This window comes from Mobula hypostoma, chromosome 5 (genome assembly GCF_963921235.1).
Source record: "Mobula hypostoma chromosome 5, sMobHyp1.1, whole genome shotgun sequence".
Classification (NCBI taxonomy): Eukaryota; Metazoa; Chordata; class Chondrichthyes; order Myliobatiformes; family Myliobatidae; genus Mobula; species Mobula hypostoma.
In genome coordinates this window covers 198,739,429-198,758,325 of record NC_086101.1, presented here as the reverse complement: position 1 = coordinate 198,758,325, position 18,897 = coordinate 198,739,429, and the positions used below count along the sequence as shown (strand labels likewise).

At 42.5% G+C, this 18,897-nt stretch overlaps 1 protein-coding gene across 2 annotated transcripts in view; it reads right to left on the bottom strand.

Annotated features, from left to right (window-relative positions):
- Positions 1-18,897, bottom strand: part of nup155 (nucleoporin 155) — a 248,559-nt gene that overhangs the window by 153,424 nt on the left and 76,238 nt on the right. For both annotated transcript variants that reach the window (XM_063049676.1, XM_063049677.1), the window contains exons 10-11: positions 7,683-7,780; positions 2,133-2,285 (exon numbers count right to left, since the gene is read on the bottom strand). In XM_063049676.1, coding sequence (XP_062905746.1) covers positions 2,133-2,285; positions 7,683-7,780 — 251 coding nt within the window. The remainder of the gene's footprint in view (positions 1-2,132; positions 2,286-7,682; positions 7,781-18,897) is intronic.

The window sequence follows — 18,897 nt, the reverse complement described above, 5'->3', positions numbered from 1 at the left end:
ATTTTTCCAGCTGGTCCAAGTCCCTCTGCAGGCTCTGAAAACCTTCCTCACTGTCTACTACACCTCCAATCTTTGTATCATCAGCAAACTTGCTGATCCAATTTACCACATTATCATCCAGATCATTGATATAGATGACAAATAACAATGGACCCAGCACTGATCCCTGTGGCACACCACTAGTCACAGGCCTCCACTCAGAGAAGCAATTCTCTACCATCACTCTCTGGCTTCTTCCATCGAGCCAATGTCCAATCCAATTTACCACCTCTCCATGTATACCTAGCGACTGAATTTTCCTAACTAACCTCCCATGCAGGACCTTGTCAAAGGCCTTACTGAAGTCCATGTAGACAATATCCACTGCCTTCCCTTCATCCACTTTCCTGGCAACCTCCTCGAAAAACTCCAATAGATTGGTCAAACATGACCTACCACGCACAAAGCCATGTTGACTCTCCCTAATAAGCCCCTGTCTATCCAAATGCTTGTAGATTCTGTTTCTTAGTACTCCCTCCAATAACTTACCTACTACTGACGTTAAACTCACCGGCCTATAATTTCCCGGATTACTTTTCGATCCTTTTTTAAATAACGGAACAACATGAGCCACTCTCCAATCCTCCGGCACTTCACCCACAGACAGCGACATTTTAAGTATTTCTGCCAGGGCCCCCGCAATTTCAACACTAGTCTCCTTCAAGGTCCGAGGGAACACCCTGTCAGGTCCCGGGGATTTATCCACTTTAATTTTCCTCAAGACAGCAAGCACCTCCTCCTTTTCAATCTGTACAGTTGCCATGGTCTCACTACTTGATTCCCTCAATTCCATAGATTTCATGCCAGCTTCCTTAGTAAATACAGACGCAAAAAACCTATTTAAGATCTCCCCCATTTCCTTTGGTTCCGCACAAAGCCGACCACTCTGATCTTCAAGAGGACCAATTTTATCCCTTACAATCCTTTTGCTCTTAATATACTTGTAAAAGCTCTTTGGATTATCCTTCACTTTGACTGCCAAGGCAACCTCATGTCTTCTTTTTGCCCTCCTGAATTCTTTCTTAAGTATATTCTTGCACTTCTTATACTCTTCAAGCACCTGATTTACCCCCTGTTTCCTATACATTTCATACAACTCCCTCTTCTTCTTTATCAGAGTTGCAATATCCCTTGAGAACCAAGGTTCCTTATTCCTATTCAATCTGCCTTTAATGCTGACAGGAACATACAAACTCTGCACTCAAAATTTCCCCTTTGAAGGCTTCCCACCTACCAATCACATCTTTGCCAGAGAACAACCTGTCCCAATCCACGCTTTTTAGATCCTTTCTCATTTCTTTCAAATTTGGCCTTCTTCCAGTTCAGAACCTCAACCCTAGGACCAGATCTATCCTTGTCCATGATCAAATTGAAACTAATGGCGTTATGATCACTGGAACCAAAGTGCTCCCCTACACAGACTTTGTAGTTTTCCTTCCTCTAGCATCCATCAATGCTGCCCTGTTGGCCCATGGCCTCCACCTCTGCCACGATGAGGCCACTAACAGGCTGGAGGGACAGCATGTCATATTCCATCTGGGTAGCCTCCAACCTGATGGCATGAACATTGATTTTTCTAACATCAGCTAATTTCTCCCACATCCTCTTCTGGTGCCCCTCCTCCTTCTCTTTCCTCCTGTGGTCCACTGTCCTTTCCTATCAGATTCCATTACAACTTCTACTTATTACCTCACAGGTTCTCACTTCATTCCCCCCTTCCCCACTCATATATATCCTAACAGCATGTTTCCCTGGCGTAGTTATCTCAAACTCCGCCATAATAAGGGACACAGATTTCAGTCACAGGCATGGAGGAGTTTCTTCTTCTGGTGAATTGTGACTGAAGTTCTATCGCTTAAAACTGAATGTATTTAAAACAGACTGACAGACCTTTCAACTGGAAGGGAGTTGAGGGGCATAGAAAAGCAGTGCAGAATTAGTATTGAGACCAAAACTAGATCAGTCATGATTTCAGTTTAGACAAAAAAAATAGCTTGAGAAGCTGACTGCCAATTTCCACTCCAGATTCTTTGTTTTAATGTCACCTAAATAAGGAGCGGCATACAGTCACAGTTCCCCTGTAATGCAAATACCTTTAATATATAGAGCTTTGTGGACCTTGGATGGCCTCTGTGGCATGGCTGAAGCAGAAAATCCTGGTGGCAGTCGTACGTGTACCAGCACCAGCATGCTGGGTCTTGCAGATGGATTCTTGAAGGGCATTGTGCTGAAATATAGTCGCACACCTAGATACAAAACAAAGACAGCAATCACAGTATATGTCACACACACTTCATTAAATGCTGGGAGAGGTCAAACCCTGTCAATTGTGGACTACTTGCATGGACTCTGCGGTTCATATTCTGTGGAATGTTTGTTTGCTTTTTTTTTACAGTTTTCAACAATTGATTCTTTTTCTTTGCACATTAGATGTTTGGCTGTCTTTGGGGAGTGTGGGGTCTTTCGTGAATTCTATTTCACTTCTTTTTGCTTGTTTAATGGCTGCCTGAAAGAAGATCAATCTGAAGGTTGTATATAGTAGACATACTTCAATGATAATTATACTTTAAACTTTGATTCATTACCCATTCAAGACCAAAAGTGGTGGAATTCTGGACAGCAAGGAGAATCTTAGGTTTAAGAAAGGCTCTTAAAATAAACTTGGAAATTATAGGCCAGTGAGCCTGACATCAGTAGCGGGAAAGTTATTGGAAGGTATCCTGAGGGACCAGATATATAAGAATTTGGATAGACAGGTTCTGATTAAGAATAGTCAGCTTGGCTTTGTGCGTGGTAGGCTGTGGCTCACCAACCTTATAGAGTATTTCGAGGAAGTTACCAGGAAAGTGAATGAAAGTAAAATAGTGGATGTTGTCTACATGGACTTTAGTAAGGCATCAGACAAGGTCCCTCATGGGAGGTTGGTCAAGCAGGTTCAGTCGCTTGGCATTCAAGATGAGGTATTAAATTGGATTAGACACTGGATTCCTGGGAGAAACCAGAGAGTGGTAGTAGAAGATTGCCCTCTGACTGGAGGCTTGCGACTAGCAGGGTGCAGCAGGGATTGTTGTTGAGTTTTTGTAGTTTGTCATCTGTATCAATGATCTGGATGATAATGTGGTTAACTGAATCAGCAAATCTGACATCAAGATTAGTGGTGTAGTGGACAGCAAGAAACACTATCAGTTCTTGCAGCAGGATCTGGACCAGCTGAAAAAGTAGATGAAAAATGGCAGATGGAATTTAATGCAGACAAGTATGAGGTATTGCACTTTGGCAGGATCAACCAGGGTAGGAGTTACACAATGAAAGGTAAGGCACTGAGGAGTATAATAGAACAAAATAGTTCTGGGAATACAGGCCCATAATTCATTGAAAGTGATGGCTCAGATAGATAGGGGTGTAGAGAAAGCTTTTGGTACATTGGCCTTCATAAATCAAAGTATTGAGTACAAGAGATGGGATGTTATATTGAAATTGTATAAGATGTTGGTGAGCCTAATTTTGAGTATTGTGTGCAGTTTTGTTCACCCACCTACAGGAAAGTTGTAAATAAGGCTGAAAGAGAAAATTTACAAGGATGTTGCCAGGACTGGAGGACATGAGTAATAAGGAAAGATTGGATAGATTAGGACCTTATCCAGCCAGTGCAGGTGGTACATGCGATCTCAATTTCAAAGTTCAAGAGAAGTTTGGATAGGGACATGGATAGTAGGGATATGAAGGGATGGGATTGACAGTAAATAAGGTGCTTGAGGAATATATAAAGTGCAAGGAAATACTTAAGAAAGATATCAGGAGGGCTAAAAGAAGACATGAGGTTGCCTTGGCAGTCAAAGTGAAGGATAATCCAAAGAGCTTTTACAGGTATATTAAGAGTGAAAGGATTGTAAGGGATAAAATTGGTCGTCTTGAAGATCAGAGGGGTCGGCTATGTGCGGAACCAAAAGAAATGGGGGAGATCTTAAATGGGTTTTTTGCACCTGTATTTACTAAGGAAACTGGCATGAAGTCTATGGAATTAAGGGAAACAAGTAGTGAGATCATGGAAACCGTACAGATTGAAAAGGAGGAGGTGCTTGCTATCTTGAGGCAAATTAAAGTGGATAAATCCCCAGGACCTGACAGGGTATTCCCTCGGACCTTGAAGGAGACTAGTGTTGAAATTGCAGGGGCCCTGGCAGATATATTTAAAATGCCGGTGTCTACAGGTGAATTGCCGGAGGATTGGAGAGTGGCTCATGTTGTTCCGTTGTTTAAAAAAGGATCGAAAAGTAATCCGGGAAATTATAGGCCGGTAAGTTTGACGTCAGTAGTGGGTAAGTTATTGGAGGGGGTACTAAGAGACAGAATCTACAAGCATTTTGGATAGACAGGGATTTATTAGGGAGAGTCAACAGGGCTTTGCGCGTGGTAGGTCATGTTTAACCAATCTATTAGATAGAGTGAATGCCAGCAGGCTTTTTCCACTGATGCAAAGGGAGAAAAAAAAACAGGAGGACACGGGTTAAGGGTGAGGGGGGGAAAGTTTAAAGGGAACATTAGGAGGGGCTTCTTCACACACAGAGTGGTGGGAGTATGGAATGAGCTGCCAGACAAGGTGGTAAATGCAGGTTCTTTTTTAACATTTAAGAATAAATTGGACAGATACATGGATGAGAGGTGTATGGAGGGATATGATTTGTGTGCAGGTCAGTGGGACTAGGCAGAAAATAGTTCGGCACAGCCAAGAAGGGCCAAAAGGTCTGTTTCTGTGTTGTAGTTTTTCTATGGTTCAGCACAGACTAGATGGGCCATAGGGCCTGCTTCTGTGCTGTACTTCTTTAAGTTTAAGTTTAAGAGACTACTAGACAGGTATATGGAGGAATTTAAGGTGGGGGCTTATATGGGAGGCAGGGTTTGAGGGTCGGCACAACATTGTGGGCCGTAGGGCCTGTACTGTGCTGTACTATTCTATGTTCTCTATGACTCTTAAGATGAAGATGGTAAATAGGCAGAGCATTGACAGATGGCATTGAATCCTGATGAGCACTAGCTGATGCATTGCACGTGGAACCCAATTTCTATGCAGGTTGATCGCATATAGCTGTAAAAGAGGGTTGTAATAGTAGGTGACTTTACTTTCCTGATATTGACATGGACTGCCCTAGTGCCAAGTACTTAGGTGGGGCAGAATTCGTTAAAAGTGTCCTGGAAAGTTTTCTTAAAACAATTTACAGACTCTAGACAGCCATACTACAGAAGGGCAACACTGAACCTTAGAGGGAAACTGGACAGACAAGAGTCAGTGAAGCAGCATTTTGGGACTGGTGACCAGATTTCTATTAGTTTTACATTATGGGAAAGGATAGGATTAGTCTGCAGGTTAAACTTCAAGCATGGGGAAAAGCAAATTTTGGAGGCATTAGACAACTTGAAAAAATTGACTGGCTAAAGCTGTTTGCAAGTAAAGGGATGTCTGGCAAGTATGAGACAGCTAAAAGTAAGATAGGGAGAGTTCCGGAACAGTATGTTCCTCTTTGGCTGGCAACAATGGGGAACACCTCAGGAGCAATATTGAGGGTCTGGTCTAAAAAAGGTGGAGTTTGGAAGGTATAAGCAGTTGGTATCAAGCCAAACTCTTGAGGAGCAAAGGATACTAGAGTATACTTGAGGGAAAACAGGAGGACAAAAAAAAAGAGGGCAAGAGATAGCAATGTTACATAAGGTAAAAGAGAATCCTAGGAGATGCTACAGGCATATTAAAAGGGTAACGTGGGAAACAATAGGTTCTCAAGTGATGGGTGATAGCTCAGATGAATATTTCTTATCCGTATTTACTGTGGCAAAAATCATTCAGAGATTTGTGTATGGGGAAATAGTGTCACACCAAAATTGATTACTATTTTTTGAAGAAAATTAATGACATCAGGGTGGACAACATAATCTACATGGGCCTTAGCAAAGCTTTTAACAAGCTCCCACATGGCAGTCTGGTCTGGAAGGTAAGACCTCATGAAAACCAGGATGGATACAAGTAAGGAGTCAGACGTGGTAGAGTAGATGTTGGTGAAATTGCACTTGGATAACTGTATGCATTTCTGGTCAACTAGGTAGAAGGTAGTTGAAATTAAGCTGAAGAAACTGCAGAAATAAATCAGAGGCATATTACCAAGACTGGAGAGCTTGAACTAAGAGACAGGATAGGCTACAATTATTTTCCCTCAGCACAGGTGACTGAGTGGTGTCCTTATAGTGATCTATAAAATCATGAGGGGCACGGAGGAGATAAATGCTCAACCTGTTGGTCAGGTTAAGAGAGCATAAAACTAGAACCCACAGGTTTAAGTAAGAGGGGAATATTTAAAAGATACAAGGGACAACTCTTCTCAAAAAGAATATAGTGGGTATGTGGAACGAACTGACAGAGGAAGCTGTAGAGGTACGTCGTTACATACCATAAGACATAGGTGCAGAATTAGGCCAGAATCTGGCCCGTCGAGTCTGCTCTGCGATTCAATCACGGCTGATCCTTTTTTCCCTCCTCCTCAACCCAATTCCCAGCCTTCTCCCCGTAACCACCGATGCCACGTCCAATCAAGAACCTATCAATCTCTGCCTTAAATACACCCAACGACCTGGCCTCCACTGCTGCATGTGGCAACAAACTCTACAAATTCACCACGCTTCGGCTACAGAAATTTCTCCAAAACTCCGTTTTCAAAGGGTGCCCCTCTATCCTGAGGCTATGCCCTCTTGTCCTAGACTCTCCCACCATGGGAAACATCCTTTCCACATCCTTTCAACATTCAAAAGGCTTCAGTGAGATCCCTCCTCATCCTTCTGAATTTTAGCGAGTACAGACCCAGAGCCATCAAACATTCCTTGTATGACAACCCTTTCATCCCGGGAATCAGTTGTGTGAACCTCATCACATAATTACATAATTATAGTATGTACTTATAACATTTGATACATATTAAGACAGGTCCATTTTGTTCTCAAAATGCTTGTTATGATGTGGAGGAGTAGTTGGTAGTGCCTGTCGCTCTCACTTTCAACTTCCACCACTGACTCGTAGTCACGCGAAAAGGAGAGCTGAATGTATAATCCTCTCCCTGCCAGTACATACCCTCTCCAGCATCAAACCCCATATAGTGCCTCCTCGCTGGTGACACACGGAAACTGAATTGTTTCGGGCTTAGGCTGAACTGCGGTGGACAGGGAGGAGGTCTGGCCCCAGCAGATGTAGCACACAGGCCCACTGCCATGTGGACACACCCTGACGCTCATGTACCAGATCCCCAGATATGGGTAAATAGCCCCACAGCGTAGTGGGCAGTATCGGAAGAGATGTGGGCTACGGAAGTAAACCCAGACAGCAAGTGCAGAGTGGAGCCCCAATGGTGGCTGGATGCCACTGAACATCCATCCAGACGCTCCTGCAGTCAAGCTGCTGCCAAGTGTATTGCTTCAGAAGCTTTCACTGTACTCACTGGCCACTGAGACAGATGGATGCCAACCAGACAGTTCCATGGATAGAAGAGGTTTACAGCAATAGACTGTCAGCATGGATGCCGAGCTGCAAGATCTGTTTCCACACAGATATTCTATGATATTATAACTTCACCAGCCCTTAGTTCACCAATGCTGCAAATTCTCACCTGCATGTGTCACAGCCAACAAGTGGCAATCCACAGATTCCGAGCTCTCAATCACGGCAATGTGCACAATTGGCTTGAAGACTGCCCGATCTATGGTCCTGAAAATGACAAAAAATCAGTAAAAATACAAGCACATGGTCACAGAAGTGGGAGAGGAGAAAGAACATCTAATTGAAGAGTAGGCAAGTAACGACCACCTCACACTTCTCCAGGTTGAACTCCATCTCCCACTTCTCAGCCCACTTCTGAATCCTATCAATGTCTCTCTGCAATCTTCGACAATCCTCTACACTATCCACAACACCATCAACCTTTGTGTCATCTGCAAACTTGCCAACCCACCCTTCTACCCCCGCATCCAGGTCGTTAATAAAAATCACAAGACGTAGAGGTCCCAGAACAGATCCTTGTGGGACACCACTAGTCACAACTCTGCAGTCCGAATTTACTCCCTCCACCACAACCCTCTGCCTTCTGCAGGCAAGCTAATTCTGAATCCACCTGGCCAAACTTCCCTGGATCCCATGTCTTCTGACTTTTTGAATAAGCCTACCGTGTGGAACCTTGTCAAATGCCTTACTAAAATCCATGTAGATTACATTCACTGCACTACCCTCATCTATATACCTGGTCACTTCCTCAAAGAACTCTATCAGGCTTGTGAGACACGATCTGCCCTTCACAAAGCCATACTGACTGTCCCTGATCAGACCATGATTCTCTAAATGCCTATAGATCCTATCTCTAAGAATCTTTTCCAACAGATTTCCCACCACAGACATATGGCTCACCAGTCTATAATTACCCGGACTATCCCTGCTACCTTTCTTGAACAAGGGGACAAGATTCGCCTCCCTCCAATACTCCGGTACTATTCCCGTAGACGAGGACATAAAGATCCTAGCCAGAGGCTCAGCAATCTCTTCCCTCGCTTCGTGGAGCAGCCTGGGGAATATTCCGTCAGGCCCCAGGGACTTATCCGGCCTAATGTATTTTAATAACTCCAACACCTCCTCTCCCTTAATATCAACATGCTCCAGAACATCAACCACACTCATATTGTCCTCACCTTCATCAAGTTCCCTCTCCTTGAGGACCTCGCTCACTTTGACAGCTTCCAGGCACATCTTCCCACCTTTACTCTAATAGATCCTACATTCACTCCTGTCATCCTTTTGTTCTTCACATAATTGAAGAATACCTTGGGGTTTTCCTTTACCCTAATCGCCAAGGCCTTCTCATGCCCCCTTCTTGCTCTCCTCAGCCCCTTCTTAAGCTCCTCTCTTGCTACCCTATATTCCTCAATAGACCCATCTGATCCTTGCTTCCTAAACCTCATGTATGCTGCCTTCTTCCACCTGACTAGAATCTCCACCTCACTTGTCACCCATGGTTCCTTCACCCTACCATTCTTTATCTTCCTCACCAGGACAAATTTATCCCTAACATCCTACATTATAAAAACAATTAAATGATTATTGTTTTTAAAGAAAACTTTGCAATTACGTATTGTGTGTTATCTGGTCACTGTTAACTTCTACCAAATTGAGCTTGTAAGTGAGAACATGTTGACAAAGTTCAGCTTCAATCAGTCAATCATGATAAAATGAAGCCATAAAATCATCTAAAAGTCCAAACTTGATATCTGAAACTTATGCACAGAGACCCAAGGAACAGTCTAAGTAAAATAGTACCAAACACATAGATTCTCACACAGTTAAAATAAAAGAATTGAACAAAAAAAAGATTAACAATGAATAATAAATATTAGTCAAACCAGAGATCTATGAATCACGCCATACTTTACTCCATCAACGTGCCATATCTAGATGTCACCAACAATGCTAATAATATGAATACAGTAACAATAACACTAAAGCACAATTCATATTAATTTTTCTGACACACAGTTCCATTAAAAGCAAATTATTTTTCAGAGACTAACAAAATTCAAAGGAAAAACAAACATGAAAGATGGTAATTGAAGTGACCTGGATACACTTGTACATGATTCCCTGAAAGTTAACATGCAAGATCCAAGGATACAGTTGTCTTTTATTGCAAGAGAAATTAGTTTAAATGAGAAACCCTGTTCCAGTTGGATGCATGGAAGATTGTGTACAGATCAGATCAGTTAGACTGACATAAGCTGCAAATGAATGCTGGAAAAATCAAACATCAGAATCAGATTTAATATGTCATGAAATTTGTTAATATTACAATAGTGGACTTTTGAAAAGGAATCATGTTTGACAAATGTGTTGCAATTTTTTGATTTTCTAACTGGCAGAATAGACAGGAGAAAGCCATTGTACATTGAAAGTTTGGAACTTCAGAAAGGCTTCGATAGAGTGCCATGTAGACAATATAAAACAATTTTAGAGCATCCATAATTGAGGATGATATACAGTAATATAAATTCAGATATATCAAACAGGTTAGCAGTGATTATATGTACGTTTGTATATAAGTGTGGAAATATAAAAACCAAGCTTCTTCAAGCATAGGGGGTAAATGGATACAGTCTTACAGTGATGGGTAAATGAAATCAGTTCAGCTTGTGGTGTTGAGTAGTGATGGAGAGAGAGAGGTATGGTGGTTGTCCGAGTAAGCCAATGCCATCAATTCTTCCCGCTGTCCTCCGAAACTTCCAAGTTAGCCAAACTTGACCAACTTAAGAGCACCGTCTTCAAGTGATAATCTACCAACTCAGGCAAAGGTTAGACACACTGGTGGACTCCACAGAGTCACTCTTTCACGCACTAATAATCACAGATCGATACCTCACAATCGATCCTCAGTCCCACACTCGTGGGCAACTAAACAGGATAGTGGTAACTTCACACCTTAGTGCATTTGCATGTCCTGTGAAACAAGCAATTACGCTGGTTTAAATACTGTTGTGCTGAACACCAGCTGTCTATCAAGTAGCTCCTCCCTTCTCTCTCTGTAGGAACTCAGAAGCTGGCAGTGTCCTTGCAGAAATCCCAAACAAACTGTGAGCAGTCTTCGCCCCTCTCTCTCTCTCGGTAAGAAGCTGTTTGTGCTGTACAGCTGCACGCACGCACACACACACACACTCTCTCTCTTGCTCTTTTCTCTCTTTTTAAAGGCACAGTCCATAATGAACAACTCAGGATATCGTCACAAAGAATAAATAAAACTAATTCACTTCAGGAAGTTGTGACCAGTGAAATTCCAGTTGTTTATGCTGGGACTTATCTCCTCACAATCTGCATCAATCATTTGATGAGATAGGTCTCCCACCTCTCATCCTCCATCTCTCCAAGGAGAAAAGGCCGAGTTCATTCAACCTATTCTCATAGGCATGCTCCTCAATCCAGGCAACATCCTTGTAAATCTCCTCTGCACCCTTTCTATAGTTTCCACATCCTTCCTGTAGTGAGGCAACCAAAACTGAGCATAGTACTCCAAGTGGGGTCTGACCAGGGTCCTATATAGCTCCAACATTACCTCTCAGCTCTTAAACTCAATCCCACGATTGATGAAGGCCAATGCACCATATACCTTCTTAACCACAGAGTCAACCTGCGCAGCAGTTTTGAGTGTCAACTCCAAGAACCCTCTAATCCTCCACACTGCCAAGAGTCTTACCATTAATACTATATTCTGTCATCATATTTGACCTACTAAAATAAACCACCTCACACTTATCTGGGTTGAACTCCATCTGCCACTTCTCAGCAGTTTTGCATCTCATCAATGTCCTACTGTAACCTCTGACACCCCTCTACACTATCCACAACACCCCCAACCTTTGTATCATCAGCAAATTTACTAACCCATCCCTCCACTTCCTCATCCAGGTCATTTATAAAAATCACCAAGAGTAGGAGTCCCTGAACAGATCCCTGAGGCACAAAACTGGTCACGGACCTCTACGCAGAATATGGCCTGTCTACAATCACTCTTTGCCTTCTGTGGGCAAGCCAGTTCTGGATCCACAAAGCAACGTCCCCTTGGATCCCATGCCTCCTTACTTTTTCAATAAGCCTTGCATGGGGTATATTGTCAAATGCCTTGCTGAAATCTATATACACTACATCTACTGCTCTACCTTCATCAATGTGTTTAGTCAAAAAATTCAATCAGGCTCGTAAGGCACAATCTGCCTTTGACAAAGCCATGCTGACTATTCCTAACCATATTATTAAGTCCCGGAGAATTATCCAACTTGATGCTTTCCCAAACCTCCATCACAGCCTCTTTCTTAATGTCTTTCTGCTCACACTTTTCAATCCGCTCTAAGTCATCCCGACAATCGCAAAGATCCTTTTCCGTAATGAATACTGAAGCAAAATATTAAGTACTTCTGCTATCTCTTCCAGTTCCATACACACTTTTCCACTGTCACACTTGCTTGGTCCTATTCTCTCACATCTTATCCGCTTGCTCTTTACATACTTGTAGAATGCCTTGAGGTTTTCCTTAATCCTGCTCGCCAAGGCCTTCTCATGACCCCTTCTGGCTCTCCAAATTTTATTCTTAAACTCCTTCCTGTTAGTCTTATAATCTTCTTTGAACCTTTCGTAAGCTTTTCTTTTCTTCTTGACAGATTTTCAACACCCTTGTACACCACGGTTCCTGTACCCATCCTTTCCGTCTCATTGGAACATACCTATGCAGAACATCACAGAAACATCTCCTGAACATTTACCACATTTCTGCTGTACATTTCCATGAGAACATCTGTTCCCAATTTATGCTTCCAAATTCTTGCCTGATAGCTTCATATTTCTCCTTACTCCAATTAAACGCTTTCCTAACTTGTTTGTTCCTATCCCTCTCCAATGCTATGGTAAACAAGATAGAATTGTGATCACTATCTCCAAAATGCTCTCCAACTGAGAGATCTGACACCTGACCAGGTTCATTTTCCAATACCAGATCAAGTATAGCCTCTCCTCTTGTAGGCTTGTCTACATATTGCATCAGGAAACCTTCCTGAACACACCTAACAAACTCCACCCCATCTAAACTCCTAAGTCTAGTGAGACGCCAATCAATGTTTGGGGATTTTAAATCTCCCACCACGACAACAATGTTATTGTTACACCTTCCCAGAATCTGTCTCCCTATCTGCTCCTCGATGTCCTTGTTACTATTGAGTGGTCTATAAAAAACACCAAGTAGAGTTATTGACCGCTTCCTGTTTCTAACTTCCACCCACAGAGACTCAGCAGACAATCCCTCCATGACTTCCTCCTTTTCTGAAGCCTGACACTATCTCTGATCAGCAGTGCCATGCCCCCACCTCTTTTGCCTCCCTCCCTGTCCTTTCTGAAACATCTGAAGCCTGGCACTCCAAGTTGAATTTAAGAGCAGGGAGGTTATGCTGTAACTGTACTGGTAAGGCCGCACCTGGGGTACCACATGCAGTTCTGATCTCCTTCTTAGAGGAAGGATATACTGGGCTTTGGAGGCAGTTCACCAGATTGATTCCAGAGATGAGGACTATGACGAGAGATTGAGTTACCTGGGACTGTACTCACTGGATTTCAGAAGAATTAGAGGAGATCTTATTGAAATATAAAAAAATTATGAAAGGGATAGATAAGATAGAGGCAGGAAAGTTCTTTCCACTGACAGGTGAGACTAGAACTAGGGGATATAGCCTCAAGATTCAGGGGGAGTAGATTTAGGACGGAGATGAGGAGGAACTGCTTTTCCCAGAGGGTGGTGAATCTGCGGAATTCTATACCCAATGAAGCAGTGGAGGCTACCTCAGTAAATATATTTAAGACAAGGTTGGATTGATTTTTGCATAGTAGGGGAATTAAGGGTTTTGGGAAAAAGGCAGGTACGTGGAGATGAGTCCATGGCCAAATCAGCCATGATCTTATTCAATGGTGGAGCAGGCTCAATGAGCCAGATGGCCTACTCCTGCTCCTATTTATTATGTTATGTTCCAAGTAGACAAACACAGTCTGCCTAAACTAATAATACACAAACAATTGTACTTTTCATGTCTTTATTGAACATATTATTTAATCATTCACAAACCAGGCTGAAAAGTATGTGAAGCCACATATTTAATAACTGGTAGAACTTCCTTTAGCAGCAATAACCTCCACCAAACATTTTCTGTAGCTGCTGATCAGCCTTGCACAACAGCGGGAGCAATTTTAGACTATTCCTCCATACAAAACTTTTAGTTCATCAGTATTTACCACAGCATCTCAATTCGGTTAACGTCTCGACACTGACATGGACATTCCAAAACACAAATTTTCTTCTTTATGAACCACTCTGTCGTTGAATTACTCTTGTGTTTCGGATCAATGTCTTGTTGCATCATCCAACTTCTATTAAGCTTCATGTTACGGACCACTTCCCTGACATTCTCCTGTAAAATGCCTTGATACAATTTTGAATTTATTGTTCCCTCAACAATAGCAAGCTGTCCAGGCCCTGAGGCAGTGAAGCACCCCCAATTCATGGTGCGCCTTCCACTATGCTTCACAGTTCGGATGAAGTTTTGGTGTTGGCATGCAGTGTCCTTTTACCTCCAAACATTCTGCCAGAAAGTTCAACTTTGGTTTCATCTCTCCACATAACAATGTCCCAGAGCATTGTAGAACATGCAAGGACTCTTTTGCAAACTTGAGACATGCAACAATATTTTATTTTCTGGAGAGCAGTATTTCCTCTGTGGTGTCCTTCCATGAACAACATTCTTAAAGTGAACAGAGACTTTAGCATTAGGGTCTGCAGGTCTTTTGCTGTTACCCTAGGATTCTTTTTCACCAATTCAGTAAAGCATGTGGTGCGCTTTGTGTGATCTTGGCAAGGCGCCACTCCTAGTGAGAGTAGCAACAGTACTGAATTTCCACTTGTAGACAATTTCTCTTACTGTGAACTGATGAACACTCAGGTATTTAGAAATGCTTTTCTAGCCTTTTCCAGCTTCGTGCATCTCTACAATTCTTCTTCCAAGGTCCTCTGAAAAGTTGTTTTGATCAAGACATGGTCTACATAAACAGATCTTTCTTGAGATATTTGTCAGTAATCTGACTTTGTCTTTTTTCTTCATAGGGCAGGGTACCTCTACAACCCACACCTCCAATCACGTCTCATTGATTGGAACACCTGAGTCCAAATAACTGTTGTACGAGGCATTACCCCAAAGGTTCACATACTCTTTGAACCTCGGCTGTGATTGTTTTAATGGTATACTCGGTATTGACGAGAAGTACAATTGTTTGTGTATTATTAGTTTAGGCAATTTGTGTTTGTCTATTATTGTGACTTAGATGAAGATCAGACCATACTTTATGAGTTATTAATGTAGAAAACAGGGTAATTGCAAAGGGTTCACAAACCTTTTCTTGCAACTGTATCTGCCTCAGCTACCAGTCCTGGCAAACATCCCTGGTATACCTTCCTCCACTCACTTTAAAAGCTTGTCCTCTCTTATCAGCCATTGTCCCCCTTGGAAAAGGGCACTGGATGTCCACCCTATCTATGACGGATCTGATACTCTGGTTTAAAGGTAACAGAGATGAGACAGGAAATTATCGGCCACTAAGCCCAACAATAGCAGTAGAGAAATTAATAGAAAAGATACCTAGCAACACGATATTTTTGTGATTTATAGAAACATAAGACTTATTAGACACAATGATAAGGTCCTTTCAATTCTGATGGAGCTTTTGAGGAGGTAGCTACGATTAATGAGGAGGATGGTGGATGTTGGCTACATGAACTTTGGTAAAGCATTTAACAAGCTCCCCTATGGTAGGCTAATCCAGCCGACAAGGTAATGGTAAAGTATCCATGAACAGAGGTACCTAACCAGAGCATTGCTGATCATTTGAATTAAAATACCCCTGGTCTGATGAATAAATTTACAGAAGTCATGAAATGTGATGGTTTTGTGATTTGTATAGACTGGTGGTGCAGAATCAAATGATCCACTAGCTTCATGTTTCAGTGCTCCACAGAAGTCATCTCAGAATAAGAATCAGTTTTACTATCATAAACATATGTCATGAAATTTGCTGTTTTGTGACACCATTACATTAGAACACAACTTTAAAAATTATAAATTACAATAAAAATATAAAAATTATATTAAATAAGTAGCACAAGAGATCAAAAAATAGTGCAATAGTGTTAATGGGTTCGCAGGTGTTCAGCAAAACGATCTCCCAGTCTGCGTCTGTCCGCTAGAGAAAGCAGGATCTCCCAGTGGCCACACATTTTAATTCCACATCCCATTCTCATTCTGATATGTCTATCCACGGCCTCCTCTACTGTAAACATGAAGCCACACTCAGGTTGGAGGAACAACACCTTATATTCCGAGATCGGGCAGCATCAGTCAGAAACGATGATTCAACGTTTCAGGCCGGATCTTTTACAGTCGACGTTTCTGGCCAGATCTTTAGCTTTGATCTTTTACAGCATCTGCAGATTATTTTGTGTTTACCTTATATTCCATCTGGGTAGCCTCCAACCTGATGGCATGAACATTGACTTCTCAAACTTCCGCTAATACCCCACCTCCCCTCGTACCCCATCCGTTATTTATTTATATACACACACATTTTTTCTCTCTCTCCTTTTCCTCCCTCTGTCCCTCTCACTATACCCCTTGACCATACTCTGGGTTTTCCCCCCCTCCCCCTTTTCTTTCTCCCTGGGCCTCCTGTCCCATGATCCTCTCATATCCCTTTTGCCAATCAACTGTCCAGCTATTGGCTCCATCCCTCCCCCTCCTGTCTTCTCCTATCATTTTGGATCTCTCCCTCCCCCTCCCACTTTCAAATCTCTTTTTCGCTCTTCTTTCAGTTAGTCCTGACGAAGGGTCTCAGCCCAAAACGTCGACTGTACCTCTTCCTAGAGATGCTGCCTGGCCTGCTGCATTCACCAGCAACTTTGATGTGTGTTGCTTGAATTTCCAGCATCTACAGAATTCCTCGTGTTTGAGGAATCTATCAAGTTCTGTTTTACAGTCTTGGCCTCCACAGCAACAAAATCCACAGATTCACTACTCTCTGGCTAAAGAAATTCCTCCTCAGCTCTGTTTTAAAAGGATGCCCCTCTATTCTGAGGCTGTCTCCTCTGGTCTTAGACCTCCCATAATAGGAAACATCCTCTCCACATGCACTCCATCAAGGCCTTTTACAATTCAATAGGTTTCAATTAGGTCACCCCTCATTCTTCTGAATTCTAATCAATACAGGCCCAGAGCCATCAAACACTCTTCATACAACAAGCCATTCAACCCTGGAATCACTTTCGTGAACCTCCTTTGAACCCTCTCCAGTTTCAGCACATCTATTCTAAGATAAAGATGGTGTCTGAGCTGTGCTTAGCCACTCATTCATGGGCAAAGAGCACAGCAACGTGTGAAGCACACATCCTTGAGGTGCACCAGCGTTTAATATCAGTGACAACGAGATGTTGTTTCTGACCTGCATTGACCATTGTTTCCCGTTGAGGAATTCACAAACTGGAATGAAGCCCTAAGGGACAGGATAAAGAAGCCTGCACTTACTCAGTAGAGCTCCCAAGCAGAAAAGTGCTTCCAAAAAATTTGTTTCCTCAGTACAACTCCAACATTGCCACACTTTTTTGGTGCTGTTCCTTGCAAAGTGCTCCAATAATACGTGTTCCCTCAGTATGATCTGAACACTGCAGCATTTCTTGGGGCTGTTCCTTGTCAAGTGCAAAGCACCCACAGTCCTCTCTTCAACCACTCAGGTGTTCCTTTATTCCTGGTTCTCCAAGGATCATCAGCCTGTCGTGGTGAAGAGGCTTGTGAGTTCCTGAGATCCCAAGAGTGATGCCATGTGGAGTTTATCCATCGAACACTTTGCTCCTGGTCAGGTCATCCATGGCGGTAAGGTCAAGAGGAAAGTTCCAGATAAACAGCAATTCAACCACAACCTCAACGGTGGAACTGGCAATAGATGATGGCATCACAACAGCAGTGAATGTGGAGGAAGGCTGCAGCAGTGAAGGGCCCCTCAATCATCCAGCATTCCATTTATCAGAAGCACTGCTTACACAGGGTCCTTAGTATTATTAAGGATCACACCCATCCATCCAGTATCCTCTCTGACTTTCTACCATCAACAGGAGATCTGATACATAAAAACAAGAATGGTCAAGATGGGAACCAGTTTCTTCCCGCAGACCATTAGACTTCTGAACACCCTACTGCATCACCTTCAAAGTGTCACTGGTTAAATGTACCTTACAATAACCATATAACAATTACAGCACGGAAACAGGCCATCTTGGCCCTTCTAGTCCATGCCAAACTCTTACTCACCTAGTCCCACCAACCTGCACTCAGCCCATAACCCTCCATTCCTTTCCTGTCCATATAGCTGTCCAATTTAACTTTAAATGACAACATCGAACCTGCCTCAACCACTTCTGCTGGAAGCTCTTCCACACAGCTACCACTCTCTGAGTAAAGAAGTTCCCCCTCATGTTACCCCTAAACTTTTGCCCCCTCTCAACTCATGTCCTCTTGCTTGAATCTCCCCAACTCTCAATGGAAAAAGCCTATCCACATCAACTCTATCTATCCCCCCTCATAATTTTAAATACTTCTATCAAGTCCCCCCTCAACCTTCTACGTTCCAAAGAATAAAGACCTAACTTGCTCAACCTTTCTCTGTAACTTAGGTGATGAAACCTAGGTAACATTCTAGTAAATCTTCTCTGTAATCTCTCTATTTTGTTGACATCTTTCCTACAACTCAGTGACCAAAACTGTACACAATACTCCAAATTTGGCCTCACCAATGCCTTGTACAATTTCAACATTACATCCCAACTCCTATACTCAATGCTCTGATTTATAAAGGGCAGAATACCAAAAGCTTTCTTCACCACCCTATCCACATCAGATTCCACGTTCAGGGAACTATGCACCATTATTCCTAGATCCCTCTGTTCTACAGCATTCTTCAATGCCCTACCATTTACCATGTATTTACCATGTCCTATTTTGATTAGTCCTACCAAAATGTAGCACCTCACATTTATCAGCATTAAACTCCATCTGCCATCTTTCAGCCCACTCTTCTAACTGGCCTCAATCTCTCTGCAAGCTTTGAAAACCTACTTCATTATCATTCACAACTCCGCCTATCTTAGTATCATCTGCATACTTACTCATCCAATTTACCATCCCCTCATCCAGATCATTAATGTATATGACAAATAACATTGG